The 23927-nt window shown below is 38.0% G+C and overlaps 1 protein-coding gene across 4 annotated transcripts in view; it reads left to right on the forward strand.

Annotated features, from left to right (window-relative positions):
- LOC121671363 (solute carrier family 12 member 7-like) overlaps positions 1–23660 on the forward strand; it is a 69085-nt gene extending 45425 nt beyond the window's left edge. For 2 of the 4 annotated variants that reach the window (XM_042042855.1, XM_042042857.1), the window contains exons 17-25: positions 1279–1447; positions 3940–4135; positions 8155–8324; positions 8475–8606; positions 10780–10887; positions 18692–18873; positions 20096–20110; positions 22107–22240; positions 22694–23660. In XM_042042855.1, the coding sequence (XP_041898789.1) occupies positions 1279–1447; positions 3940–4135; positions 8155–8324; positions 8475–8606; positions 10780–10887; positions 18692–18873; positions 20096–20110; positions 22107–22240; positions 22694–22785 (1198 nt within the window). In that variant the 3' untranslated portion in view covers positions 22786–23660. Of the gene's footprint in view, positions 1–1278; positions 1448–3939; positions 4136–5053; positions 5337–8154; positions 8325–8474; positions 8607–10779; positions 10888–18691; positions 18874–20095; positions 20111–22106; positions 22241–22693 lie in introns of those variants that run through there. The other 2 variants (XM_042042856.1, XM_042042858.1) reach the window with 2 other exon arrangements.
- Positions 23661–23927: the final 267 nt, after the last annotated feature.

The following is a 23927-nucleotide window of genomic DNA, read 5'->3' on the forward strand; positions in this document are numbered from 1 at the left end:
GTAATGTAGTGTTGACAAGCCTGTTAAGTATTTGACTGCTTCAGTTCCAAATGACTTACCTTTCTATTGTGTCAATGTAATTGCTAGAACTGAACCATCTTGTTACAACTTAAACTGTGCTAGTTTTGAGGTAGGAAGTATGATCCAACTCTTCATCAGTCTTTTGAATTCTTAGAAATGACAGGAAATGTATAAATGTTGGTTTGGGAAAAGTAAGTAGATTGAATATTGATTAAAGGAAATAGAATGCATTCTCATCTAGTGTGCAGTTGAAACTGAACTTCAGGTCCTCTTGGTATGATTAAGGGGTTGACTGTCCTTTTGGATGGATCTATGCAGGTAGAGGAATGGGTCGTTAAGAACATCATGAAAATCCAGAAGGATAACTGCAAGTTCAGTACCCGGCACAGGCATATTCAGAGCAGTGATACAAGACTGAGAAGCTGCTCTGGTAAAAAGGACCTGTGGTTCCCAGTAGATAGAAATCCAGGAGCGTGTCTTGGCAATGACATGCTGGACAGTATTGACAGCAGGATAGATAGTCCATTGAGAAGTAAATATACTGGGAGCACTCATTAGAATACATTTAGAATATTTCTTCCATGTTTAGGTGCTGTGGTGTAGGAATGACATAAACTCCAGTAGATATGACCACAGGTCGTGGTTGGAGCACAAGAGCATGTTTCCTCTGGGGAGAGGCTGAGGGGAGCTATGCTTATTCTGCTTGGAGGAGGCTGAAGAGGAGCCTAAAAGATGTTATAACTGACTTATAAACATGTAAAACCTAAAAGAAGGTTACTAAGAAGATGGAGTCAGATTCCCTACAACAGATTAGGGTAGGAGAGTGAGAGAACATGATAAAATAATTGAGCATTGAAGAGGTGACCCAGAGGAGATATGTCTGTTTCTAGAGGTTTTCCAAATCCAACTGAATGGAGCAGTAAACAATGTGGTGTGCATTCAGTGTTTAGTCATTTCGAGCAGCAGGTTTCACCAGATGACATTGGAAGGGTAAAATAACTGTGATTTTATAATTTTCTATGTAAAGCTGGTCTTTAAGAGAGCTTTTCAAAATGACATTATGGTGGCTTATGTAGTTATTCTGTACCTGAACTGTTGTTGCTATTGAAAATTATGGCTTACCTACTTAGTAGTTGACTGTTTTCCATTGAATTAAGCAATTAATCTGCATTTTATTAATTGTTAATTTTAATTTTCCAGTTCTTCCTGATGAATGTGTGTGTGTGCACTTAACTTTTTTTTTCCTTTGTTTGGCAGACCTCAACTTTTGGTCTTGTTAAACTTGGATAATGAGCAGTTAGTGAAACACCCTAGATTGCTTTCTTTTACTTCTCAGTTGAAGGCTGGTAAAGGACTGACTATTGTGGGTTCTGTGCTTCAGGGAATCTACTTAGATAAATGTACAGAAACTCAGAAAGCTGAAGAGGTATGTGAAAGAGAGCTTGCAAATACTTGTAATTTACCTTAGTATTTAAATGTTGAATCTGGATCTGGGTAACTCATACATTGAATTAGAACAGACTGTTATAAAATATTGAATAAAACATCTATTTTTGCTATCAGTGCAATCAATGATTGTAAAAAAAGAATGGATTGGTGTATGTAGCAAAATGTTTTATAAAATTTTCCAATAGGATGAGGCAATACTGATACTTCCTAACTTTTTCTTTAATATTGAGAGCCTACAATCAAATTACATAAAATAAAAAACAAACTACTCAAGTTTTAACAAATTGCCTTATAAAGAAAACAGCACATATTTAACAAAAAAATTAATGTTTAACTGATAAATGCAAATGCTTGGCATAATATCATTCTCATGATGTGATTTTCTACAGTCTTCTAGCAAAACATAAAAGAATTAGGATTAGGCACAGACTTTGCCAGAATACTGTGAACAAGATCCTTCTTGAGATCCTTTGTTTTATCTTTCTATCTATCCCATATCTCCAGAGGAAGTAGGATGGGTAGGAAAAAATAGTAAGTTGTCATAGAATTTAAAATTATATCCAACTGTGCTTACAAACACAATTGAATTTAATTTCAATGTTTCTTTAGTAATAATAATTGTATTTACTGGCCTATGCAAACTCACCTACTCCTATCTTTTTAGAGTGGGGAAACATTTGGAGAAAGTACCATGTTTCCTGTATTGTATTGAAATGTCCAAAAGTAGGTTTTGATTGCCATTATATCTTCCAAATTGGTTAATTTCTGCAGTGTTGTTCAAAAGAGTACCAGTTGATATGTCTACCATTTTGATCCAAATAGTCTTCAAAGCTGTGTAAAAACACCTGTGATTTTTTCAGACATGGTATCTCTTAAATAGATGGGCATTTAAAATCTTGAAATGGACTAGCTAACATAAAACTGGGGGGAAATGGGCAGTTGGCTCTTTTTTTCTCTTGGTATTCAGGTTTATCCATAGTGGTTTTTAAAATAACAAAGTAAAAAGACAGATGACCTATTTGACATCACATGAAAAAGTTCTAAGACACCATTTAACTTGAAAACAAGTTGAAAAGTCTAGCAATGCTATATTGTAAAAGTAGTTGTTACTAAGCTGTTGCTGTCATCATGTGTGAGTAGAAAACAAGACGAAGAATGCAAAATCAGGCCTATGAAGTAAAACAGAAAAAACCCTTTAAACAGAAATTGTGTACTCACAAGAATTTGAAATGTTATCTGTAGATGGCCTAACTTAGCTATTTTTCTGAGAGGTGGAAAATTAATGAGTTTAAGGAAGGCCTAATCCATGGGTTCTGTAGCAAGTCAGACCTGGTGTTAAGATTCAGGAAACTACTGCTTTTAAAATGGAAATGAAGATGAATTGTAAAAGTTTTAGCATCTGGAGGCCTCATTGATTCTGGAAAATTTAAACTGGAAAGTGTTTCTAGGGGACCTGTAGGAAATAAGGGATTCTTGTGTCTGTCTTTTAAAAAAAAAAGCATCTATTTACACTGATAAACCCTCACAGATATTTGCACAGACATACTTGTTAGCTTTGCTAGCAAATTCTCTGAAGACTCTTTTTTCTCTATTAAATGGAGTTTCTGATCTGAAGCCACACTGAGGCAGTGATCCAATCTGTTCCTGATGATTTTTGACAGATTTTGGTTTTTGTAAAATTCAAAATATTGATATATTAGTTCTTCCTTCTGAAACATGTTGATCTCCCACATGAGTCACTGATAATGATGGAGGGGTTAAAAGTTATTTAATCAGAAAATAATAAATGCCAAAGCTCATGTTCCCTAGTCAAGCTTGATATTGGTTTGAATACTTCTTTTAAATTACCTGGTTATGTGTCTTCATGTTTGTCAGTGTTTAAATGGAGGAGAGCCATGTTGAAATTAAAGGGGTGCGGTATATTTAATCTGGTCTGTTTATCTTGTCATTATTTGGACAGTGCCTCCAAGTGTCTCCTGCACATCTGTTTTTCCATGTTGGGAACTGATAAATAATCAGCCTCTTAATGTCAAAGGTGTTTAAGGAACTTTGGCAGCCTCTTCTTCTTAAGTACTTGGCATCACACTTCCAAACCCTTCCAATTCCAAAAGAAAGGACCGATCATTCCAAACATATGTTGTTTTGTCAGACAGTGGTTTTGACTTTACCTGAAGCAGTGTTGCTTTATTTATCTATGTGTTTTCACTCATGTCTTGTTCATTCTTCTTTGGAAATAAAAGGCTGAATAATTAAAATAATGAAAAAACTGTGTGATGTCTTTTGGGGAGGTAGCAATTTGGACTCTAGTTCTCATAGAATCATGTTTACTCTTTTGGAATTAGTGATTTCTTCATGTTGGTTATACATTGTTGATAAATTTTTTCTATTATTTAATGCTGTTATTCCTTCTGGTGTTAATTATCAGTGTTGATGATTTGTATTTCCCTGTGTGTAATTTTCCTATTGCAGAATGTTAAGGCCTTAATGGGAGTAGAAAAGACTAAAGGATTTTGCCAGATTGTGGTGTCTCCTAACTTCAGAGATGGAATATCCTATTTGATTCAGTCAGCTGGTCTAGGAGGGATGAAGCACAACACGGTCCTGATGGCATGGCCACAGTCGTGGAAGCAGACAGAAAATCGTTTCTCGTGGAAAAATTTTGTTGGTATGTGTTTATTGACCTTCTCATTTGCATTTTTAATTCAGCTGTGTAACTAGTGTAGTTGCTGTGTGGAGGAAATGTGCTACTGAACATGTGGTGGACAATTGAATACTTCTCCATATCTGATTTCATCTGGAGTGGGTTTTCTCAGCCCTCTTCAACCATGGCATTGCTTTTTCATCTTCTAACCAGGTTGGTTACTATAATCAGTGTCATGGTTTAGGAATGCTACTCAGCAATTCAGTGCTCCCACTGAGACTTTCCAAATCACACTGCTGCTTGCTTGCCCCTCTTCCTCTTTCCCACCCCCCTTGTGCTGGGTTGGAGAGAAAAATTGGAGGCACAAAAGGTAATGATCACAGGTTGAAATAAGAACAATTTACTGGAAAAAGCAATGATATAAGAAAATGAACAGTAAGAGCAACAGTGCTAATAACAAAAAGTATACAAAAGAGAGAGTGATTCACATGCAAAAATGTCCACCGTGGAGCTTGCCTCAACCACAGCCATGCCACCCCAACCACTCCCTCTGGCTCAGAACCATGCCAGCCAGCCATTCCTTCTGGCTTTTAACCGGTGCCATGCTTATTCAACCAGAAGAAGCCCCTTTTCCTTGGAAGAGACTCCCTTACCCTGATGCCCCTGGCAATGACCTGAGGTGGTATAGACTTACCTCTGGGTCCTAGCCATGCCCCCTCCTGACAGTTGCAAAAATTAACCCTGTCCTGGCCAGAATCAAAACATTATCCACCCCTTATTCTATATCATTTATGTCATGCCCAGATCCTACACCTTCCAACTAATATATCTATATATGTATATATACACATGAACAAGTACCACTTCCACGGTCAATATCCATTCCTCCAAGATGTCTCTTGAGTTCATTTAGTCCATGACTGTGGGTTCTATCTGTCCTAGGTGTCTTCCAGGGCAGGAGGGCTGGTTACAAGCTGCATCAGGAGCTCACAACTGGTGTATCTATAGTAGTCCATACTTATTGTCCATGGTTAAGTCCACTTCTCAATCACAAGCCCACCAGTATGTTGCATCTCATTCCTGATGACCTAAGATACCATGGGCCCACTGAGCCAGAAATAATTCAGCCTATGTTGCCAGTCCGCATCCACCTGAGAGACTTCATTCTTGGCTGCCCAATGCACTTGTCTGTTGTTGTGATGTTCTTCGATAGCCTGACTTTTGGGTATGTATGCATCTACACAGCATGCTTTTACAGCCACCTTCTCTACCCAGGCAGTGATGTCTTGCTACAATTCAGCAGACCAGGTGGCTTTGCCTCTGTGCTGCCAGAAGGTCATTTTCTATAGTTCTAGCCACTGCCACAGAGCATTTACTTAAAGCCAGCTGGATGGCATTCAGCTCCACAACCTGATTTGATCCACCTTGTCCCTCAATAGCTTCTGTGACTCACCACATAGGACTCCATAGAGCAGCTTTCCATTTTCCATGTATCCCTACAATATGACAGGGACTATCAGTAAAGAGAACATAACACCTTTCATTTTCCAGTAGCTGATTATATGGTGGGGCCTCCTCAACATGTGTCATCTTTTCCTTCTCTGATGTTAGTATGAAATTTTCAACTTTGGACTAGTTTGTGATGACTTCCAAGATCCCTGTGTAATCGGGGTTTCCTGTTCAAGCTTGCTGTGTGATCAGCGTGACCCACTTACTCCATGTAACGTCAGTGGCATGATGTATGGAAAGGATTCTCCCTTTGAATATCCAGTCCAGCACTGGCATTCAGGATGCCAGGAGGAGCTGTACTTTAGTGCCAATCACTTCTGAAGAAGCTTGAATCCCTTTATAATATCCAGTTATAATGCCAGTAGCCCTTTTTCAGATGATCTTCATGTTGTTGGAGTCAGATATCTGCCTGAAGCACTGTTTGTTCTCCTTCCATTGACATCAGTGCCAATGAGTTGGCATACAATGATGGCATACACTGTACAAATTTCTGCCATGTGGATTGTGTACAATGAGCCTCATCTGGATCTACAGGGGACTGTTTGTTATTTGAATCCCTATGGATTACCTTCAGCACAGCTAATTCTTTCAGGTACTGGATACCTTTCTCCATGGTGTTCCACCTGCTTGGGTGCAGTACTAGGTCATCCTTGCAAAAATACCTTTCCTTCATGCTTGACAGCAGTTGCCTCCAGAGGCTGAGTGTTTCTGCCTTCTTCCCAATCCCCTTGCCAGTGCTGGCATCCCAAGTCTGGGATCCCAGTTGCTTGGCTTCACTACCATCTAGTTGCATATCAGCAGCAATATGCCAGCATCAGAGCAGCTAAGTCACTAGGGGCTCACCCAATTGGTGGCTGAAATTTTTTTTGCATATATCACAGCTCACCTAGAGATAGGGATTATTGGGTGATTATCTCTGGCTCTGCCTGTTCCTCCTGTTGTGAGGGCCCTCCTTCCTCTTCATACCTCACTAAGTGAACTGATTTTGTCTTGGATTTCTTTTTCTATATAGGGGCAACTGCTACTGGCACAGGTTGTTCCTCTGGTTCAGCTGCAGTATGAGTGGTTACAGTGCCTGTCAGTCTGCTTTCCTCCTCTTCCCCCTGAGACTGCTTTCTAGTATCAAGGAATGTGCAGTAAATAGTAGCCAGGGCCCAGCACGCTGCAAAACTTCACACCTCCCTGGAATTGCCGCAGCATTTTTCTTTCAAGTATTCTGTCACTTTACCAGGGTCCTGTAGTTGTTCAGGAGTGAAGTTCCAAACCATTGGAGCAGAATAATCCTTCAAAAGCCCATTTTCTCCCACCTTCCATGTCACTCATGACCCTTGGGGCAGATCTCTGAATAACGTCCCTAGAAAACTCCTTCACTCTAAACATGGTGTAGACTGAGGACACATGGCAGGCTTATCACCAAAAATATTATTTCCTTAACATCTAAACGGAATTCAGAATTCTCAAAATGTAACAGGCTGAAGGGGGTGGTAAAGGCCATGAAAAGGGGGTGAAAAGCTGGGGAAAATCATCCTCCCCTGATCTTCCCACAGAGTGTGTATGATTAATAAACATGCAAAGGTAGTGCCCGAGGTTAAGAGTAGGAGAGCAACATTCAAGATACATCCCAAATGACCCTTGACGTTATTGTGTCATAAATTGACATCCCACGGTACATCAGCAGAGAAATCCTGATCCCTCTTGCTACTCTGAAAAATATCATGAGGAGTGCAGACAGGAATATATACAGGATTAGGTAAGACTCCCACATAAACAGACCATGCAACACTGTGACTAGTGGCTCTATACCTAAAATGAAAAATGCCTGGATCAAATTTGTTTCCAACCTGCTCTGGGCAGTCTGCTGTTACCTCAACCCATTGTGCCTTACCTCAGATACCAAATAAAGACTGCTGTGGTTTAGGAGTAGTACTCCCCAATTAAGTGTTCCCACTGACACACTCCAAACCATGCTGCCACTCGCTCACTTTTCCTCTTCCCCTGTGGCTGGTTGGAGAGGAGAATTGGAGGCACAAAAGGTAAAGATCACACGTTAAGAACAACATACTGGATACAGCAACAATGCTGATAACAAAAAGCGTACGAAAGAGAGAATAATGCACATGCAAAAATGCTCACCATGGAGCTCCACCTGATTGCAGCCATGCCACCACAACCACTCCCTTTGCCTTGGACCTGCTGCCACCCAACCACTCCCTCCACCTTGGAACCGGCACCATGTTTATTTGACCAGAAGGAACCCTTTGTCTTGGGAAAATACTCCCCCCTGCTTCCAGCAATGGCGTGAAGTGGTGTAGAATAACCTCTGGGTCCTAGCCACACCTGTCTTTGCTACTGCAACAATTAACCTTGTCTTGGCTGGAACCAAGGCACCCAGGTCTTTTGCCAAGATACCTAGGATATTCCTCTTTTGCCTCAGCAGAATCTGGGAGGGTTGAAACTTTTGAATTATAAACAAAAGCAAAATCTGTGAATGAAAACTAGGAGTTCTTGATTAAATGTCTTGTTTTCCCTTACAGATACTGTACGAGAAACAACTGCAGCTCAACAAGCACTTTTGGTGGCTAAAAACATTGACTTATTTCCAACAAATCAAGAACGTTTTACTGAAGGAAATATAGATGTGTGGTGGATTGTTCATGATGGTGGTATGCTGATGTTGCTGCCTTTTCTCCTTCGACAGCACAAGGCAAGGACAACAGAAAATGGCTGGGATTTAGTTTTCTAGCACTGAATGGTTCTAAGCATATCTAATTCAATATTCCTTCACGTTGTTCAAATTATGCGTGGTAGTAGCAATCACCATGTTACAAACTGTTATAATGTATCTTTTTGGTAGGTTTGGAGAAAATGTAAAATGCGTATCTTCACCGTCGCTCAAATGGATGATAATAGTATTCAAATGAAGAAGGATCTTCAGATGTTCTTATACCATCTTAGACTGAATGCTCAAGTGGAAGTTGTTGAAATGGTTTGTTACTACATATTTTTAAGGTGCTACTGGGACTAAACTTGGGAGAACAGATTTAGATTTTTTCAAATAAAGAGACTTTAGCCCAAATACAGAAATGGAAAGATTCCAGACCCACAAAGAACAAGAAGTTAAGCATCGTTGTCTTACCATATTACAATGCTAGTATACATGGCGGCGAGTTTAATGGGTTTGTCAAGCAGAGTTTGAGATGTTTGATGTGTTAATTCTTACTTTATTTATGAGGACCAGTCCATAGAGCTGGTTCATTCAGGAAGGAAAAAGCTTGAATTTTTAGCAAGCAGTGAAATGGAAGGCTGAATGTGCTTAATCTAATAAGCTATGACATATGGTATGAGACAGGATGAACTTGTCCATGTCTCCAACTGCTGGAAGAATACCTCTCTGGAATAAGGAATCCCTAGTCTCAAATGAGAGTTGTTTTTGGCATCACCAGCCTCAGCCAGCACTGAACAGCAAGACAGTATAGCTACAGTTTCACAAGTCAAGGTAGTGACAAAATGAATTTTGTAACTTTTTCCTTTTCTAAATATGGGTCATAAACTGTTTAAGAGGAAAGGACTAAAGCTATACTCTGTCTAGGTCCACTTTTTTTGGAAACTAAGGATGTAATTTCCAGCACTAAAAGGTGACTAGCATAACGCCCAAAGTAAGGCTTATGGAAAAAAAAAAAACAACCAAAACTACTCATTCTGAAGTGGGATGAAGATGAGTAAACTGGTTCAAAACTTCTACCACCACTAGTTTCTAGAATCACCAGAACTTATTAAAAAGATTCATCATGCTAATCAATCATAAAACAATTTTAAGAATTGTTTTAATTACTTAGGAAAAAATTACATGTGAAAGATTTACTGTTCTTTGCTTAGACTACTAAATATGAAAGTCTAAAAAGCTGTGGCATGTACAGTTGAAAGAACACAGAGTGCCATAAAAAGGCTCAGCCTTGGTTGGATTTTGAGCAGAAGACAGTATAGAAAGTTGTGCTGGTATCAGCTGGGGTAGAGTTAATTTTCTTCACGGTATGGGGCTGTGTTTTGGATTTGTTCTTGATTAAATGTCAGGGTTGATAATATAGAGATGTTTTTGTTATTGTTGAGCAGGGATTACATAGAGCCAAGATCTTTTCTTCTTTTCGTACTGCCACGCTGACAAGGAAGTTAGGGGAGGTTGGGAGGAGACACAGTTGGGACAGATGACCCAAACTGACTAAAGGGATATTCCAGACCATATGACATCATGCTCAATGTATAAGGTGGGGAGAAGAGGGAGGAAGGGGCGAATGTTTGCAGTGATGCCGTTGGTCTTCCCAAGTAACCATTATCCATGATGGGGACCTGCCCATGGGAAGCATTGAATTAATTCCTTGTTTTGCTTTGCTTGTGTGCACAGTTTTTGCTTTTCCTATTAAACTGTCTTTATCTCAACCAATGAGTTCTCTAGCTTTTATCCCTCTGATTCTCTCCCAAATCCACTTGTGGGGGAGTGAGTGAGAGTCTGCATGAGCCTTGGTTGCTGGCTAGTGTTAAACCACTACAGAAATACAATTTATTCTTTTCTGCTGTGGGTAATATTTAATTCTGGGAATCTTCCAGAGGATAAGAGATACCTTACAAGTCAGTGACAACACAGGTGACTGCTGTAGATGTTTATGTTGCATTTTAGTTTTGAGCCAATGTGAGAATATATTTCAGAATTTTTTCCTAATGGCTTCTGTTTATGAACATTTCTCACTGATGCAAGGATAATGTGTTATTTGTGCCTGTGGACAGTTTTTAAGGAAACAAGTGTACACACATGCTTAGGTGGCAGCAATGCAGGCCCAGTTTAAATAACTGCTTTCAACTCTCACTTTGGCAGCCTAGTTGGAACAGAATAGTGGAAAGTCTGTTCCAAGTACCTAAAATTTAGATAAAACAACAATAATATTGTTACACTAGGATAGTTCACTGTATGAAATTGCTGTTTGAAGATTAAGTTTTAAGAATGAGGACAGAAGTGATTGATAAATTATATGCTTAGGATTACTCTACTGCCATGAAAACATCCAGGACCACTGAATGAATACAGGTATGAGAGATACACTGTCTAAATGTTGTTCTTCCAAGTAGTACTTTTCTTCTGGTGTTTCTAATGCCAATTTCTTTTGCAGTTTGAAAATGATATTTCTGCGTTCACGTATGAGAAGACACTTATGATGGAACAGCGATCTCAGATGCTAAAACAGATGCAGCTATCAAAGAATGAGAGGGAAAGGGAGGTAGGAACTTTGACTTGACAAGATGTTCTGTGAAAAATCTGAAAGTACTACCTTTGGGCTGTGGCTTCTAATCGGTTTCTAACTAGTTAAGAACTTTCATAACTGCATTCTGTGTTTCTCTACAACCAGTTTTACTTGTTCGCCGGTTTGGACAAATTTGGAAATATATCCTCTGGGAGAAGGCAGGTTACCACCACCCCTCCCCCACCAGGTTCAGGAAAAAACTAATTTTCCTCGAAGAAAGTGAAAGAGATAAAAACTATTTATTTAACAAACACACCAGAAGAGGATAATAATGCTAAATAATAAAACCTCTCACTGTGGAGAGAAAAACCTGGGAAAATTTCAGAGTCCTTCCATAGGTAACCTCTCTCTTCCTCCTCGAAGCTGGGATGGGGTGGAGCCCCCTCCTCCAGGGCCTCCACTTTTGTGGAAAAAGTCCCGATGTGTTCTGATGTTGAAACAGTCCAAAAAAGAGGGGAAAAAACCCCCAAAGTCCCAGGAAAGCAAAGTTCAACTCTCTGTCTCTCTTTCTGGAGAAAAAGTAGCTGAAAACTGGGTGAGAAAGCAAGCAGAGTGCTTCCCTCCACTCTCCCTCTGCTGCCGCAGCTGAACGCAGAGAACTGTCTCTATCTCTGCATCCTTGAAACAAACTGTAAACTGCTTTGAAGAGTTTGCTCGTTTTTTTTTTCTCTCCCCCCTCTCAGGCTCAGTTTAAAGGCATAGAAAGGCACAAAATTAATTTCTGGGCATAGGGCAGAGATATGGGATACAACATCATAAAGTCACCCCAAGACAACTTTCAACGTTAAAGTTATGTGGGAAAAGAAATAATTTTTTATTTAAACAGATTTGAAGAGTTTTCCGGTTCTTGTTGAGTGCAAGTGTTAATTAGCAAAACATTTGAGCATCAGTGTCGAATATATTCAGAGCCTTTCCAAACTTGACATCAGTAGCTAAGATTCATGATTATACAACTGGACTGATTAGCTTTGATTGTGATTTGGTTTTAGGATTATAGAATAATTTAGATTGAAAAAGACCTTTAACCTAACACTGCCACATCCACCACTAAACCATGTCCCTAAGTGCCATATCATATTGTTTAAATACCTCCGGAACCTCAACTTCAGCCACCTCCCAGGACAGCCCACTCAAATGCTTGATAACCCTATCCGTGAAGAAATTTTTCATGATGTTCTATCTAAACTTCCTCTGGTACTACTTAAGGCCATTTCCTCTTGTCCTTTTACTTATTACTGGGGAAAAGAGACCAATCCCCACCTCACTGGAACTGTCTTCCAGGTAGTTGAATAGAATGAGAAAGTCCTTCCTGAGCCTCCTTTTCTCCATGTTAGAGAAGCCTACCTCCCTCAGCCACTCCTCATATAACTTACAAATACACCATATTACACAATATAATACAAATTTGTTCAAATCACACTGAATATTTTTTTTTAGTTTCTGCATTATTTTGAATGTTTTATGAATCAACTAATTTCTTTCTGGAAGCAAACTTAGGCCAACAATCTATAATCCTATAGTATCAAGATGGAAATGCTGTTTTTGCTGCTCCCCTATCCTTACTATTTTGCATATTTATTAACAAGCTTCGTTCAGCTGTAATTTTATGAATATTTGTAACTTGTAAGTCCTTTCCTTTTGGCTTGTGCTTCTACCCCCTCATATATTCTGCTAACTCTTTCAGTATTATCAAGACTTTTTAGCGATGTAGAAGATAGTGAATTCTCTGGCTTTGCCATCACAAAAATTATTTCCATCCCGCGGCAAATAAGAGAACTCTACTGTGTTTAATTGCTCATTTGTAAAACAGCTAGATTGTTTTTCTTGTGGCTTTTCTTTTTTGCTGTTAATCGTACAAGTCCAAGCAGTTTAGGGTTTTTATGTTTTTTTTCCTTTTATTTTTCCTCTTCTCTCTATTCATTTTTCCACCTCACAGGATTTTTTTAAGGTTCCTAAAGATGCCTGCTATTGTTACAATGATGTGATACTGTAAATCCTCTTTCTTATCCATGTCATGGTAGTTTTCTTTCAATTTAAGCCTGCCTAACATCTTTTCAGTAACAAACCAAACTTTTCTGTACATCCTATTCAGTCTTATTGTTTCTTTATTGAACAGTAGTATTTTTCAAGTGGAGTTTGAGTGATTTATCTATTGGAGATTTTGGAGGATTTAACTTCCACATGAATAATAGGACCTAGTGCTCTGTAGTCTATAGCACATCAATTGCAGAGGAGATGAAAGAATTTCTCCTCAGCTCTGAGCTGGTTGGAATCTGGACTATACTTCAGAGTTGTTTGCTTGGAAGTTTTTATTTCTTTCTATTCCTTCCATATAATTTTCTTTATTACTCACTTTTGTCTGAACTTTACCATCACCATTATAGCTTCAGTTTCTTCTTTCTTATCAAGCAGGGTAAAACCTGAGTGTATTAGTTTAAAAAAACAGTCTAGTTTTTTGTGGGCGGGAGAAAGCTGCTCAAAGCTTCTACTATGTCTGGCACAGAGCCAAGTGCTGAAGACTCTGACGATGAGCAGGTGCTGTGACCAGCACTGGGAATGCCCATGCGGCCGGGGTGGCACAGCCAAAAATGTGCGGCCAGAGCCCTCCTGGGGCCAGGGGAGGCTGCATGGCCGAGGCCCTCCCGAGGCCAAACCCCTCCTGAGGGCAGGAGCAGCGTGCTCAGGGCCACCCATGTGGTGCCAGCAGGGACCAAGTGGCCAACAACAAAAACATGGCAAACAATTCCCCGACATGGAACACAGTCGAGATCAACCTTTTTGGCATAGCGAAGCTCAATAAGAACTTTTCAACTGATAAAACTTGAGAACAATAATACCTACGGACAACAATTTTCTTCTGAGTCAGAGAAGAGGAAAAGTGAGGACATGTGAGGAGAACCAACATGGTGGCACCGAGGTCAGTGAAAGGAGGGAGGGGAAGGAAGTGCTTTGGGCATTGGAGCTGAGATTCTTCTGCAAGCTGTGGTGAGGACTATGATACAACAAATTATTTCCCTGTAATTCATGAAGTGCATGGGGGGGATGCAGAGATCCACGCTCAGCCCATGAGGAAAAGTGCTCATGCTGGAGCACGTGGATGCTGAAAAGCTGTAATCTAGTGAGGAACTCGAAGAGAGAGAGCAGACCCTTTCTTCCAGAGATAGAGAGCCCTTGCTTCCGAACTAGAACAGCTTCTCCTAAAAAGACTAAACCCCATGAACTAAAATGACCCACGATGTGCAGTATTGGGAAGACTGCACCGTTTGTGGGAGGGAGTCATGTTACAACAGGTCGGATGGGCTGCTATTTGTGAATGTGAAAACCGTGCTGGAAAAGTTCACAGAGAACTATCCCCATGGGAAGGATCCCACGGCACAGCAGAAGGAGGAAACTCCTTTCCTTAAGCGTACTGAAGGAAGATTTTTAGGAAGTGACAAAGACTGACCAAAACCCCATGTTTTTGTCTCCTTGCACAGTCAGTGTGAAAGAGGGAGGGATTGGGAAGGAAAGGTGTTCTAAAGGTTTATTTTAGTTCTCATTACCCTTTTTACTTTTAATTCTGTTAACAATAAATCATCTTTATACTGTTTGAGTTTTGAACCTGTTTTGCCTTAGAGTGGTTTTTCCCCTAATCCTTATCTCACTCATGAAGTTTTTGTTTTAATTTCCCCTCCTCTGCTCAGCTATAGCAGAGGAAAATAAGTGGATAGTTTTTTGTGGGTGCCTGGCTTCTAGTCAGTGTCAAAACCCCAACGATTGTGGTGGAGACATTCAAAATACCACTGAATTTATTTCAGCGTCTGAAGTAAAACCCTTGATATTTCCAAGAACCCCTAGTATTTACTGACTTGTCCAAGATTAAAAGTCATATCTATGTATTGTTTCTGATCAGGATATCTAAATCTACCTTGTTCTTTTGTATTTTCATAAGAAAATATGGATAATTTTTGTCCTCTGGAGCTACAAGATGAGTAGATGTACTCAGTGTGCCAGGCCCATTCTTACTCTGATCATCTTTTCTTAAATGAGCTGAGCCATTCTTTTCATGTTTTTGCTGACCTCCAAAACATTTCGTTTATTAGTATCTCTAGTTCAAATTAGCATTGCTTTTCTTTTATTGTCTGTCTCCAGGCATTCAAATATAACCTGGTATTCCAGCTTTGAATGGTGAGTGTAATTTGGTTTCCTGTTACCACCAAGATTAGTACTTTAACCTCACTTTAACCTGAAGTGGATGCCTTCAAATGAAGCTAAGACCTTCTCAAAGAGGTGCATTTGGTTTTGTACAGCGTTCTTTTGCTGTTTCAGTCATAGGCCTGCTTTTGTCCCTGAGCAATCACCCTCACCCTTCCTTCTTCTGTCACTTTTTAAAACTAGAACTGATTTGATCTTGCCCTCTGGGTTTTCTTGTAGAACAGGGCATCGAGGACTCATCAGATTTTTGTTTACTTTCTTGGAAAACTTGGTCAAATTGCTTCTGCTTGGGTGTAAATATAACATGTGCCTGCAAAGCTTAAGATAGGTAACTTAAGTGTAGCTGGCAAACATTTATTTATTTGACTTTGTCAATAGCACTACTGTTGGGGTTCCTCCCCCCTGCCATGGGGTCCTGGGAGAGGGGACCCTGGGGTAGAGGTATGGCCTAGGCATGGGATCTCCCTGCTCCCTGGTCACGTGTACCCTAATCCTGTTCCCCATTGGTTATTTTGTGTTCCCCTGCCCGGGAAGGACCCTGGTTGTCCTGTGATTGCTCAGTTCTTCAGCAGTCCCCTGGCCATGTGGCTGGAGAATAAAGATCTCTGAAACTTCTATCAAGAATCGCTCCCTATTTCTTTCCACGGGCCTCACTGTCTAATGCATGTTGCAGGAGACCCCACTGCAACATGCTACAAAGGGGAAGGAAAATGTAGAGCCTCGCTCACTTTCTTGCTTCCCTTTTTGGTGGTTGTTGGCTTTTTTCTCTGGTTAACCCTCAGTAATGACTCTTGTGCCAGGCAGTGATAATGGGACCTGTGAGAAGGTAATAATCCTTTCCCCACCAAATTGTGTTGGGTTGTGCTGTTAGGTAACATTGGCAGAAATTTGGGTGCATGCACGTGAGGAGCAAAATTATAGTTTGTGAATCATTAGATTTTTAAGGTTTTAGGTTTTTAGAGTTGGAAAGTAGCTTTCTCACATGCTTTAATTTTTTTCATGCTTTTGTTTGTAATTGAGTAAAAAAATTCACCTGAATATGTATGTATACAAAAGGATGTGACCCTCACAAACAAGTGAATATTTGAGCTTCCCATAGAGACTGAAAGATTCAACTGGCTTGATGTTTTCACAAATGTCTGTAAAGGGACTTCATAACTGACTACTAAACATTTTAAAAAGAGCCGTATAAGCTGATACCACATCTCATCTACTGAAATGAAGAAGAATATGATACCTGCTTTTTTCTGTAGACTTTTTTTTTGTCATTGGTAACATTTTTGTCCCAGATTCAGAGCATCACAGATGAATCTCGAGGCTCAATTAGAAGAAAAAGCTAATCCTGTCCATTGTCCAAGATGCTCAGGCACTGCTGACTAATGATTACCAAGCGGAAGAGGTAGTTGGACATAGTGCTGACTAGACATATTTTCCATTGCAACACTTGAAGTGCCACTACTGCAAACTGAACTACACATGAACAATTTAATCATTCATTGTTATGGAGGAATTTTTAATATTTTTTTCTACATTCATTATCTTAACCCGTATTTCTTGTCTCTAGATGATGCTTCTGCGACATGAACTATATTCTCTTTCTCAAACTTACTTTCCGTAAAAGAAACACATTTCTGAGATTTCCTGTTTTCTTAAGAGCCAGAAGCAGGGTGTTACATTAATAAACATATTTCATGCTTTCACAAACCATTGACTTCCTTTATAGTTTCTCTGTTGAAATACTGAAGATTCGCAGAGACTGTATTGATATACTAGGTCTTTTAAGGAGATTTCTATGCTTATTTGCAAGCCATTATTAACCTATATATGTCACTACTGCTTTCTGCGTGGTGACAGTGAAAGGAAATGGACTGATGTAATCAATGAGTTTAGAGTGCACTTGAAGCGTTGCTCATATCTAAAATGTGTAGCCTAGTTTGTAGAAGTGCTATATACCATTGTATTTCCCTTTCAGCATGGAGTGAGAGAGCAAAGTGTTGTGTTTCATGAATTGAATTTGGTATCAAAATAGCACTAACAAGAATGTGGTTTTGTTGTGTTTGCATTTTTATAAATGTGTATTATAGGTCCAGAATTTCTCTTGGTCTCATTGTCTTTCTAAACATGGCAAATTTTCCTCCATTGAAGTATAGTTGAACTGAACTCATCTTACGGTTGTTCCTTTGAAATTTTAGTCCATCAGATATTGTTCCATGGTATTTATAATATTGGCATGTATTTGTTAGCTTCTTTCATTCTCCTCATAGAATTGTATTCACAGGAATTTCTGATTTATGGCCTTGAATCATCATTTAATCATCTGTGAACATAGGAAGACCATCAAACTAAGAGATATTTATATGAACCTCAGAAATTAACTCTAGAATTTGGGAATCCTGAAGGATAAGGACTAGGAAATAATTTAGGGAATATACAGAAGCTCAAAGGCATTTAAAACCACCTGCAATTACAATTTGTCAACCACTAGAGGAATTGCTTTTCTGAGACGAAAGTAGTATTCTCATCTGCTTGGGTTTTATTCATGCTTTTTATTGACCTGCATGAAATTCTTAATCAACATATATGTGGAGGGATCATGATGATGTCTAACATGTGAATAATTGGGGTTCCCAAACAGAACAGGAGCTTCAACTCATGATTTAACAAGTCTCTGAATAGCTTTCATAACTGTTAAACGTAAAGCAAACAAACAAACAAACAAACAATCACAGGGAAAAAAAGAAATACCTCCTCCAAAACAGAAAACTCCAAAGCATAAAAAGAATCCTGCCCCCAAATACCAATTCATTTATAATTTTCAGAGTCTAAGTTACTGTATTTGTGTTGCATTTGATGGAAATAGAGAAGTCTATGGACAAACTATTATGAGGGAAAGTAAGTAAATAATGTGCTAAATATTTAATCTTTCTTTTCTCCAAAGAAGCAAGGGGAATGGAAAATAGAAAACACAATATTCTTCCAACATGCGCTTTTGTGTTCTTGAAGTTGATTTGAGTTTCTACTGTTAAAAGGGAAGAGAAGGCCCCTTCATGGCTAGATTGGTTGGATTTGTTATGTAATATACTCTTGCAGGCATAAATAATCTAATTTAATAATCTAAATCTACAGCTAGCCTTCAATTCAGCCAGTACCATACTGGCGTCATGAGAGTGATGTGGTAGTTCAGCTAAAGGCATGTGAAATGGACAATGTTTACAACAGTATCTGTGAAATAATGTAACTCATGAACAATGAGAGTACTGGCTTTCAAGTTTTTCATTGGCAAAATGCCCTGATGTTAATAAAGTACTCTCTGGTGAAATTCAACTTCACTTGAGTTCATTACAAAAGTAATGTTCCAGGTAAGATGTAGTCTTGCAAATATAAACAATTAAGTACATTTTTACAAGCAATTTCACTTCATGCTAAAGTCACAATAGTCTCATATTTGTTCACAAAGTAAGGTGCATTTTTCTTTAACCTCTTTGGTTCTCCTGCTGTGAAATTCCTTTTCAAAATTTTAATAATGTGTAATTTGAAAATGCTAGTTTTGACTGAATCTTGGGGTGATTATTTGTTTTGTGGCCAGGCCCAGCTGATCCATGATAGAAACACTGCCTCACACTCTGCTCCAGCAGTTGAAGCAAGTGTGGCTGCTGCTGTGCCAGAGAAAGTGCAAATGACCTGGACTAAAGAAAAGTTTGTAGCGGAAAAGCATAAAAACAAGGATTCAAATGTGTCTGGCTTTAAAGATATTTTCAACATGAAGCCGTAAGTATGCATGTGGTATTTGGAGCTTTTTATTTCATTGTGCGTATTTTAATGGGGGGAGGGGTTCTAGTTGGTTGTTTTATCTGGGTTTTGTTTTTGAAGTGATTCTGCTTTATTTAAACTTGAATACAAAAATAATCTTTTCATGCACTTCACTTAAATGGCATCCTTATAAAAATAGTATGTACTTGGGTAGAACGACTGTAAAGAGAATGTTTTGAGTGAAGTTTAAATATAGCAGACTTCAAGCTGTAAACTCAACATCTGGATTGTACCAGAAAGCATATATGTTAAAAAGCTTAATGATAACTTCTTCTTTCTCCCTCTGGGTGAAAAATTAGTGTATTTTTGTTGTGTTTGGTACTAGAGGGAGTACCAAAGAAGCAGATAGTCTTTCAAGACACTTAGGTTGTGTTTTTGATTTTGGGTGCATGTTTTTTGGGTGTGGGGGGTGTTTTATTGAACAAAGGAAGAGAGGGGGAGTTGGGGTTTTTTTTTGGTTGGTTGGCTTTTTAATGGACATTCAGTGCTCATCCTGTAAATTAAAGCAATATAAAACTTGTGTAAATATGTATGTCTTGCTATATTAAATATTTCCTGTTTTAAATATTCCCTAATGTCTTCTTCTTAGATAGATAAGAGCTACTCCTTGTGTCAAACCAATGTAGTAGACACAAAAACAATGACAGAAGGAAATCAGTTTGTTTGTTTCCTCATGTTGTGATTTTAGAAGAATAGCTTAAATTATTTTCTGCACATGACCAAACCAAAACTGTGGATGTCAAGGGAAATCTTAATATCTAAAGAAAATGTATCTTAAATCTAGGACTTTTGGGCAATGCGGTTAGAAAGCATATTTAAAATCAGTACCTAAAATCCTAAGTTGGTTTGTGGATTTGCTTTGAGCTCTTTAGAAACAGTTTGCGTTCTGCAGATTCCAAAAATTATTGTGGTCATGCTCTAAAGCATTGTCCTGGGCTCCATTATACTCTAATCGTTAAAGGCTTTTAAAATTAGTATCTTTGAAATAGTTCTTATCACTACTTTAGGATTGTGCAAGACACTGATTTCAGATATTATTATTTTAAAACTACAATGTGTGGTTGGGTAGAAATTACAGTTCAAACTTGGTATGCTTGTACAGTATATTAATATCGTTGACTTAATAATGTACCTGATGGCATAATTTTTTTTTCTATGCATTTGCTTCCCTTTCACATAGAGAATGGGGAAATCTGTAAGTCTAAATTTCACTTCACTTAAACAACATAGGCTGGGTTCTCTGGTTCTTGTGATCTTTTACATTTTATGCATGTTTTTAAATCATAATTTGCAATGCATTTTTTCTTTTGTTCCTTTTTTAATATAATGTGATATAGCACGTCACTGAAAAAATATTCATCATTGTGACTTGTTAATGTTCTCTTAAGTATTATCAGATTTCTATTCAAGCTAAGTCACAAAACATGTGTTTTAGTTTCTGTAAGAATATAAATATTGACAGTACTCCTCTGCACCAGCATAGTATTTAGTGTTCTAATTAACTACATTTAAAATGGAATATATTTTTATTCTGGAAGAATAGCCTCTCATTGTGGTATAACTACTTGCATAATAAGGAATATTTGTTCCCAAAGGGAACTTTCATGTTTCATCAAAAGTCAGTTCTTGCCTGCCTTCTAGCAACCCATGCATGTGTAGAAATAACGTAAGTTCAGACATATATGACAGCACACAAAAATGGGATACTACATCTCTTGAGCAAAATTCACTTGACTGCTCTGCTTTTTTTTAGAGTTCAGCATTTTCTTAATTTTATCTGCTTAACAAATTGAGCTTCTTTTGAAAATTTTGGAAGTTTACTTTGTCTACTATGTATGATTTCAGTTCTACCAGTGTTTGAAGGATAAGTGATGTTAGTAAGCCTCAGTTCATATTTTACACAACGCAAGCCTTTATTTCAGTGCTGAATTTTTGCCCACAGCCACAAAGTTACACCCTGCATTTTGTTTTTAGTTTAACAATGTTTCAGCTTCAATATTTATACATCTAAGTTATACAATCTTGCCTTTCTTCATAGTTCTTGTTTGGTCGTCTCAAATGCAGTTCTGCTTCTAAAAGACTGAGCTTCAAGCGTTCCTTTGTTCCATATATGGTTTTTGTACAGTTGGTTCTTAGGATAGATGGGCATCGTGATAGAAGATCCCCCAGGAGGGACTGATAAACTCAGTTTTAGAAATGTCATTCTCTTGTAGGGGGAAGATTGGGGGTGGCAGAGTATAGAGAATCAATTGAATTGATAGGGCTGGTTTTCACTGGCCACTAAATTTCAGGCCAAATGCCTTTTAACTATTTATTAAAAAAAAAAAAAAATCTATTTTTGGGCAGCAGATCTTTTGGATAAATGGACTAAGTTAGAGTTTGAATATTTTGGTCACATTGTAGCATATGACTCATTTCCAGCCATGGCTAACTTTACACAGATGGCTGTTTCTCAGGAACTGTAAGGAAACTGTTCTTTTATTTTGTTCTGAAAAACAACTAAACCATACAAGAGAAAGACTAAAATTAGGACATTTTTAAAATCCTAGCTGTTTTTTCTTCCTGTGCACAAATCTACAACAATTACATTTGTAGATGCATCAAGGAAAATACTAGGTAATGTTGATAATGTAAGGGAATAGGCTCAATTTCAGTTCACTGCTTACTGCCTTACTCTTACGGCGTGAGAAGCTAGTAATTTTTTCAAAATTCTGTGGTGTTTCTGAATTTTCTTCACTGGCTTATAGAATTTTGTAATGTTTCCAAAGGAGCATGAATAAAACCTTGTACTGTACAGCATAAATACTGTGATCTTTCCATTGCATACCTGTAATTTCATTGTCTGGGCATTCTTGTATAAATCCAGTTACTTTTTTATATAACTCAAACTGGATTCTTAGTGGTTCTTGTCTGAACTTTAATTTCTATTGAAACCAAAGTTTTGATTCATCTTGGTAAAAGATAATTGGCAACTGGAAGATTTGTGCATTCTGACAAATTACTTAGAACTGCTTGAATTTCAGACTTAAATGTTCTTGTCAAAGGTATTGAATTTTCTTATTTATTTTGAATATGTACAAATACTAGTGTCCATGAAAATAGCTTGTTTTACATACTTGTAATTTCAAATAAATATGATTCAATTACATAAGTATTATGACAGTGCTTAAAAATGTTTCTTTGCATGCTAGAAATCAGTCAAATGTGAGAAGAATGCACACTGCTGTGAAGCTCAACGGAGTAGTGCTTAATAAATCACAGCATGCTCAGCTAGTTCTCCTGAATATGCCTGGACCTCCTAAAAACAGAAAAGGGGATGAAAACTGTATCCTCTACTGTATTTATTCCATATTTCTTGAAATTGAGAGTTTCATTTTTGTCATTCTGCCATTACCTGTTGGGATAACCAATAGTAAGTATGGTAAGCATAAGTCTGCCTTTAAGAAAGTGACACAAAGAGAGTTAGAAAAAAATCTTGGTAGTGGTGAGGGAGGGGGGTTTTCTATTGATATAAAGCATTTCTTAAATTTGAACTAATTTTAAAATTTCCTACTTTTATCTTTTTTTGTAGGTGATTAGGGAAAAACTAGGAATTTCTCCCAAGTTAGGCCTCACTTCCACTTGAATAACCAGTAATGGGACAGTAAAGGGTGACACATAAAAACTCTTTGATGAAATTGTTGAACTTTATTTTCGCATTATATGTCAGACTTTTTGAGAGATTACTAGCTATTTTGTTTCTCTTCTGAATAAATTCCTTGACCAGATGGTATTTCAGACATGGAATTTCTGGAAGTTCTGACAGAAGGTCTGGATAGAGTTCTCCTAGTCCGAGGCAGTGGACGTGAAGTGATCACCATTTATTCTTAATCTGTTTGCATGTGGTTTTCACACACAACACACCACCACCATAAGAAAACAAAGTTTTTTGCCATAATTTGAGCAGCTTCATTGTGTTCTAGTGCGTTGAAAATTACCTGCAAGCTGAATCTTATGATGATGTATTCTTTTTTTCCTAATAAGATGTTATATTTAAATAATATTTTAAGCAAATTTAGGTAGAAAATATTTCTATGGGGAATTGATAAATGGTGGATGGGTTAGGATATTTATGTGTAGCATATTCTGACACTTCTTAAGCTGTGGTAAAACAAAAAAATTGGTAATGCAATCGTATTTTTAAAGATATAGAAATGTAAGCAACTTTTGATTATTTTAATCTTTGTTCTGCATCATAATAAAAGGGAAGGGTTGTAGGAAAGGTTGTCTTCTTTCTTTACCAAAATGCTGCTGTGTTGCTTCTGTTGGAATTAGTCCTGGTTCAGGAACCTTCCTTCAGAGATATATATATAGCCAGTCAAATTTGTCTATGACATGCATAGAGTGTTTCCCTGAAGTTCATGATTTGCCATACCTGTTAAAAATAATATTTCTGTATTTAAAATACTTAGGTAGCTGAAACCACCAGGTGACAGCAAATAGACAAGTTGTGTGGGTTCTTTTCTATGAGGTACTGGCAGTTACCATTGTCTTGCACCATTATACCAGTGATGAAACATGAGAGCATCCACCTCATAGGAAGGCGATGGTGCAGAAACTTCACCCGGTTCCAAATATAATTTAACAGTTGATAAACCACAGCAAGGTGGTTAATGAAATGCAGTCTCTTGTTTTCAGATATGTATATTTTGAAAATGTTGTATGTATGCTGCTGTTTGAAATAAAATCTGCTTTTCTCAACTGAACTAGCTCCTAAGTGTTTTTCACTTGAAATTTTTGAACAGTTTAGCTTAGGTGTTCAATAGAAACTCTTTGCTTCTTTTATAATTCTGTTCCTTTTCAGGCACTCTTTAGCTTTGTAAATGTTGTTTAAGACCTAAAGTGTATCAGAAGATTGTCCTGCTGTAAAAAGAATGGGTCTATTTAGACATATAGACACTTATTTTGGTTTTTCTTTTTCTTATTCCTTTGTAATAGAATCAAGACATCTGTTGCTCAGACTAGAACAGCAG

Source organism: Corvus kubaryi, unplaced genomic scaffold (genome assembly GCF_017639235.1).
Source record: "Corvus kubaryi isolate FWS band 111438036 unplaced genomic scaffold, C.kubaryi_AGA036_p1.0 37398, whole genome shotgun sequence".
Lineage (NCBI taxonomy): Eukaryota > Metazoa > Chordata > Aves > Passeriformes > Corvidae > Corvus > Corvus kubaryi.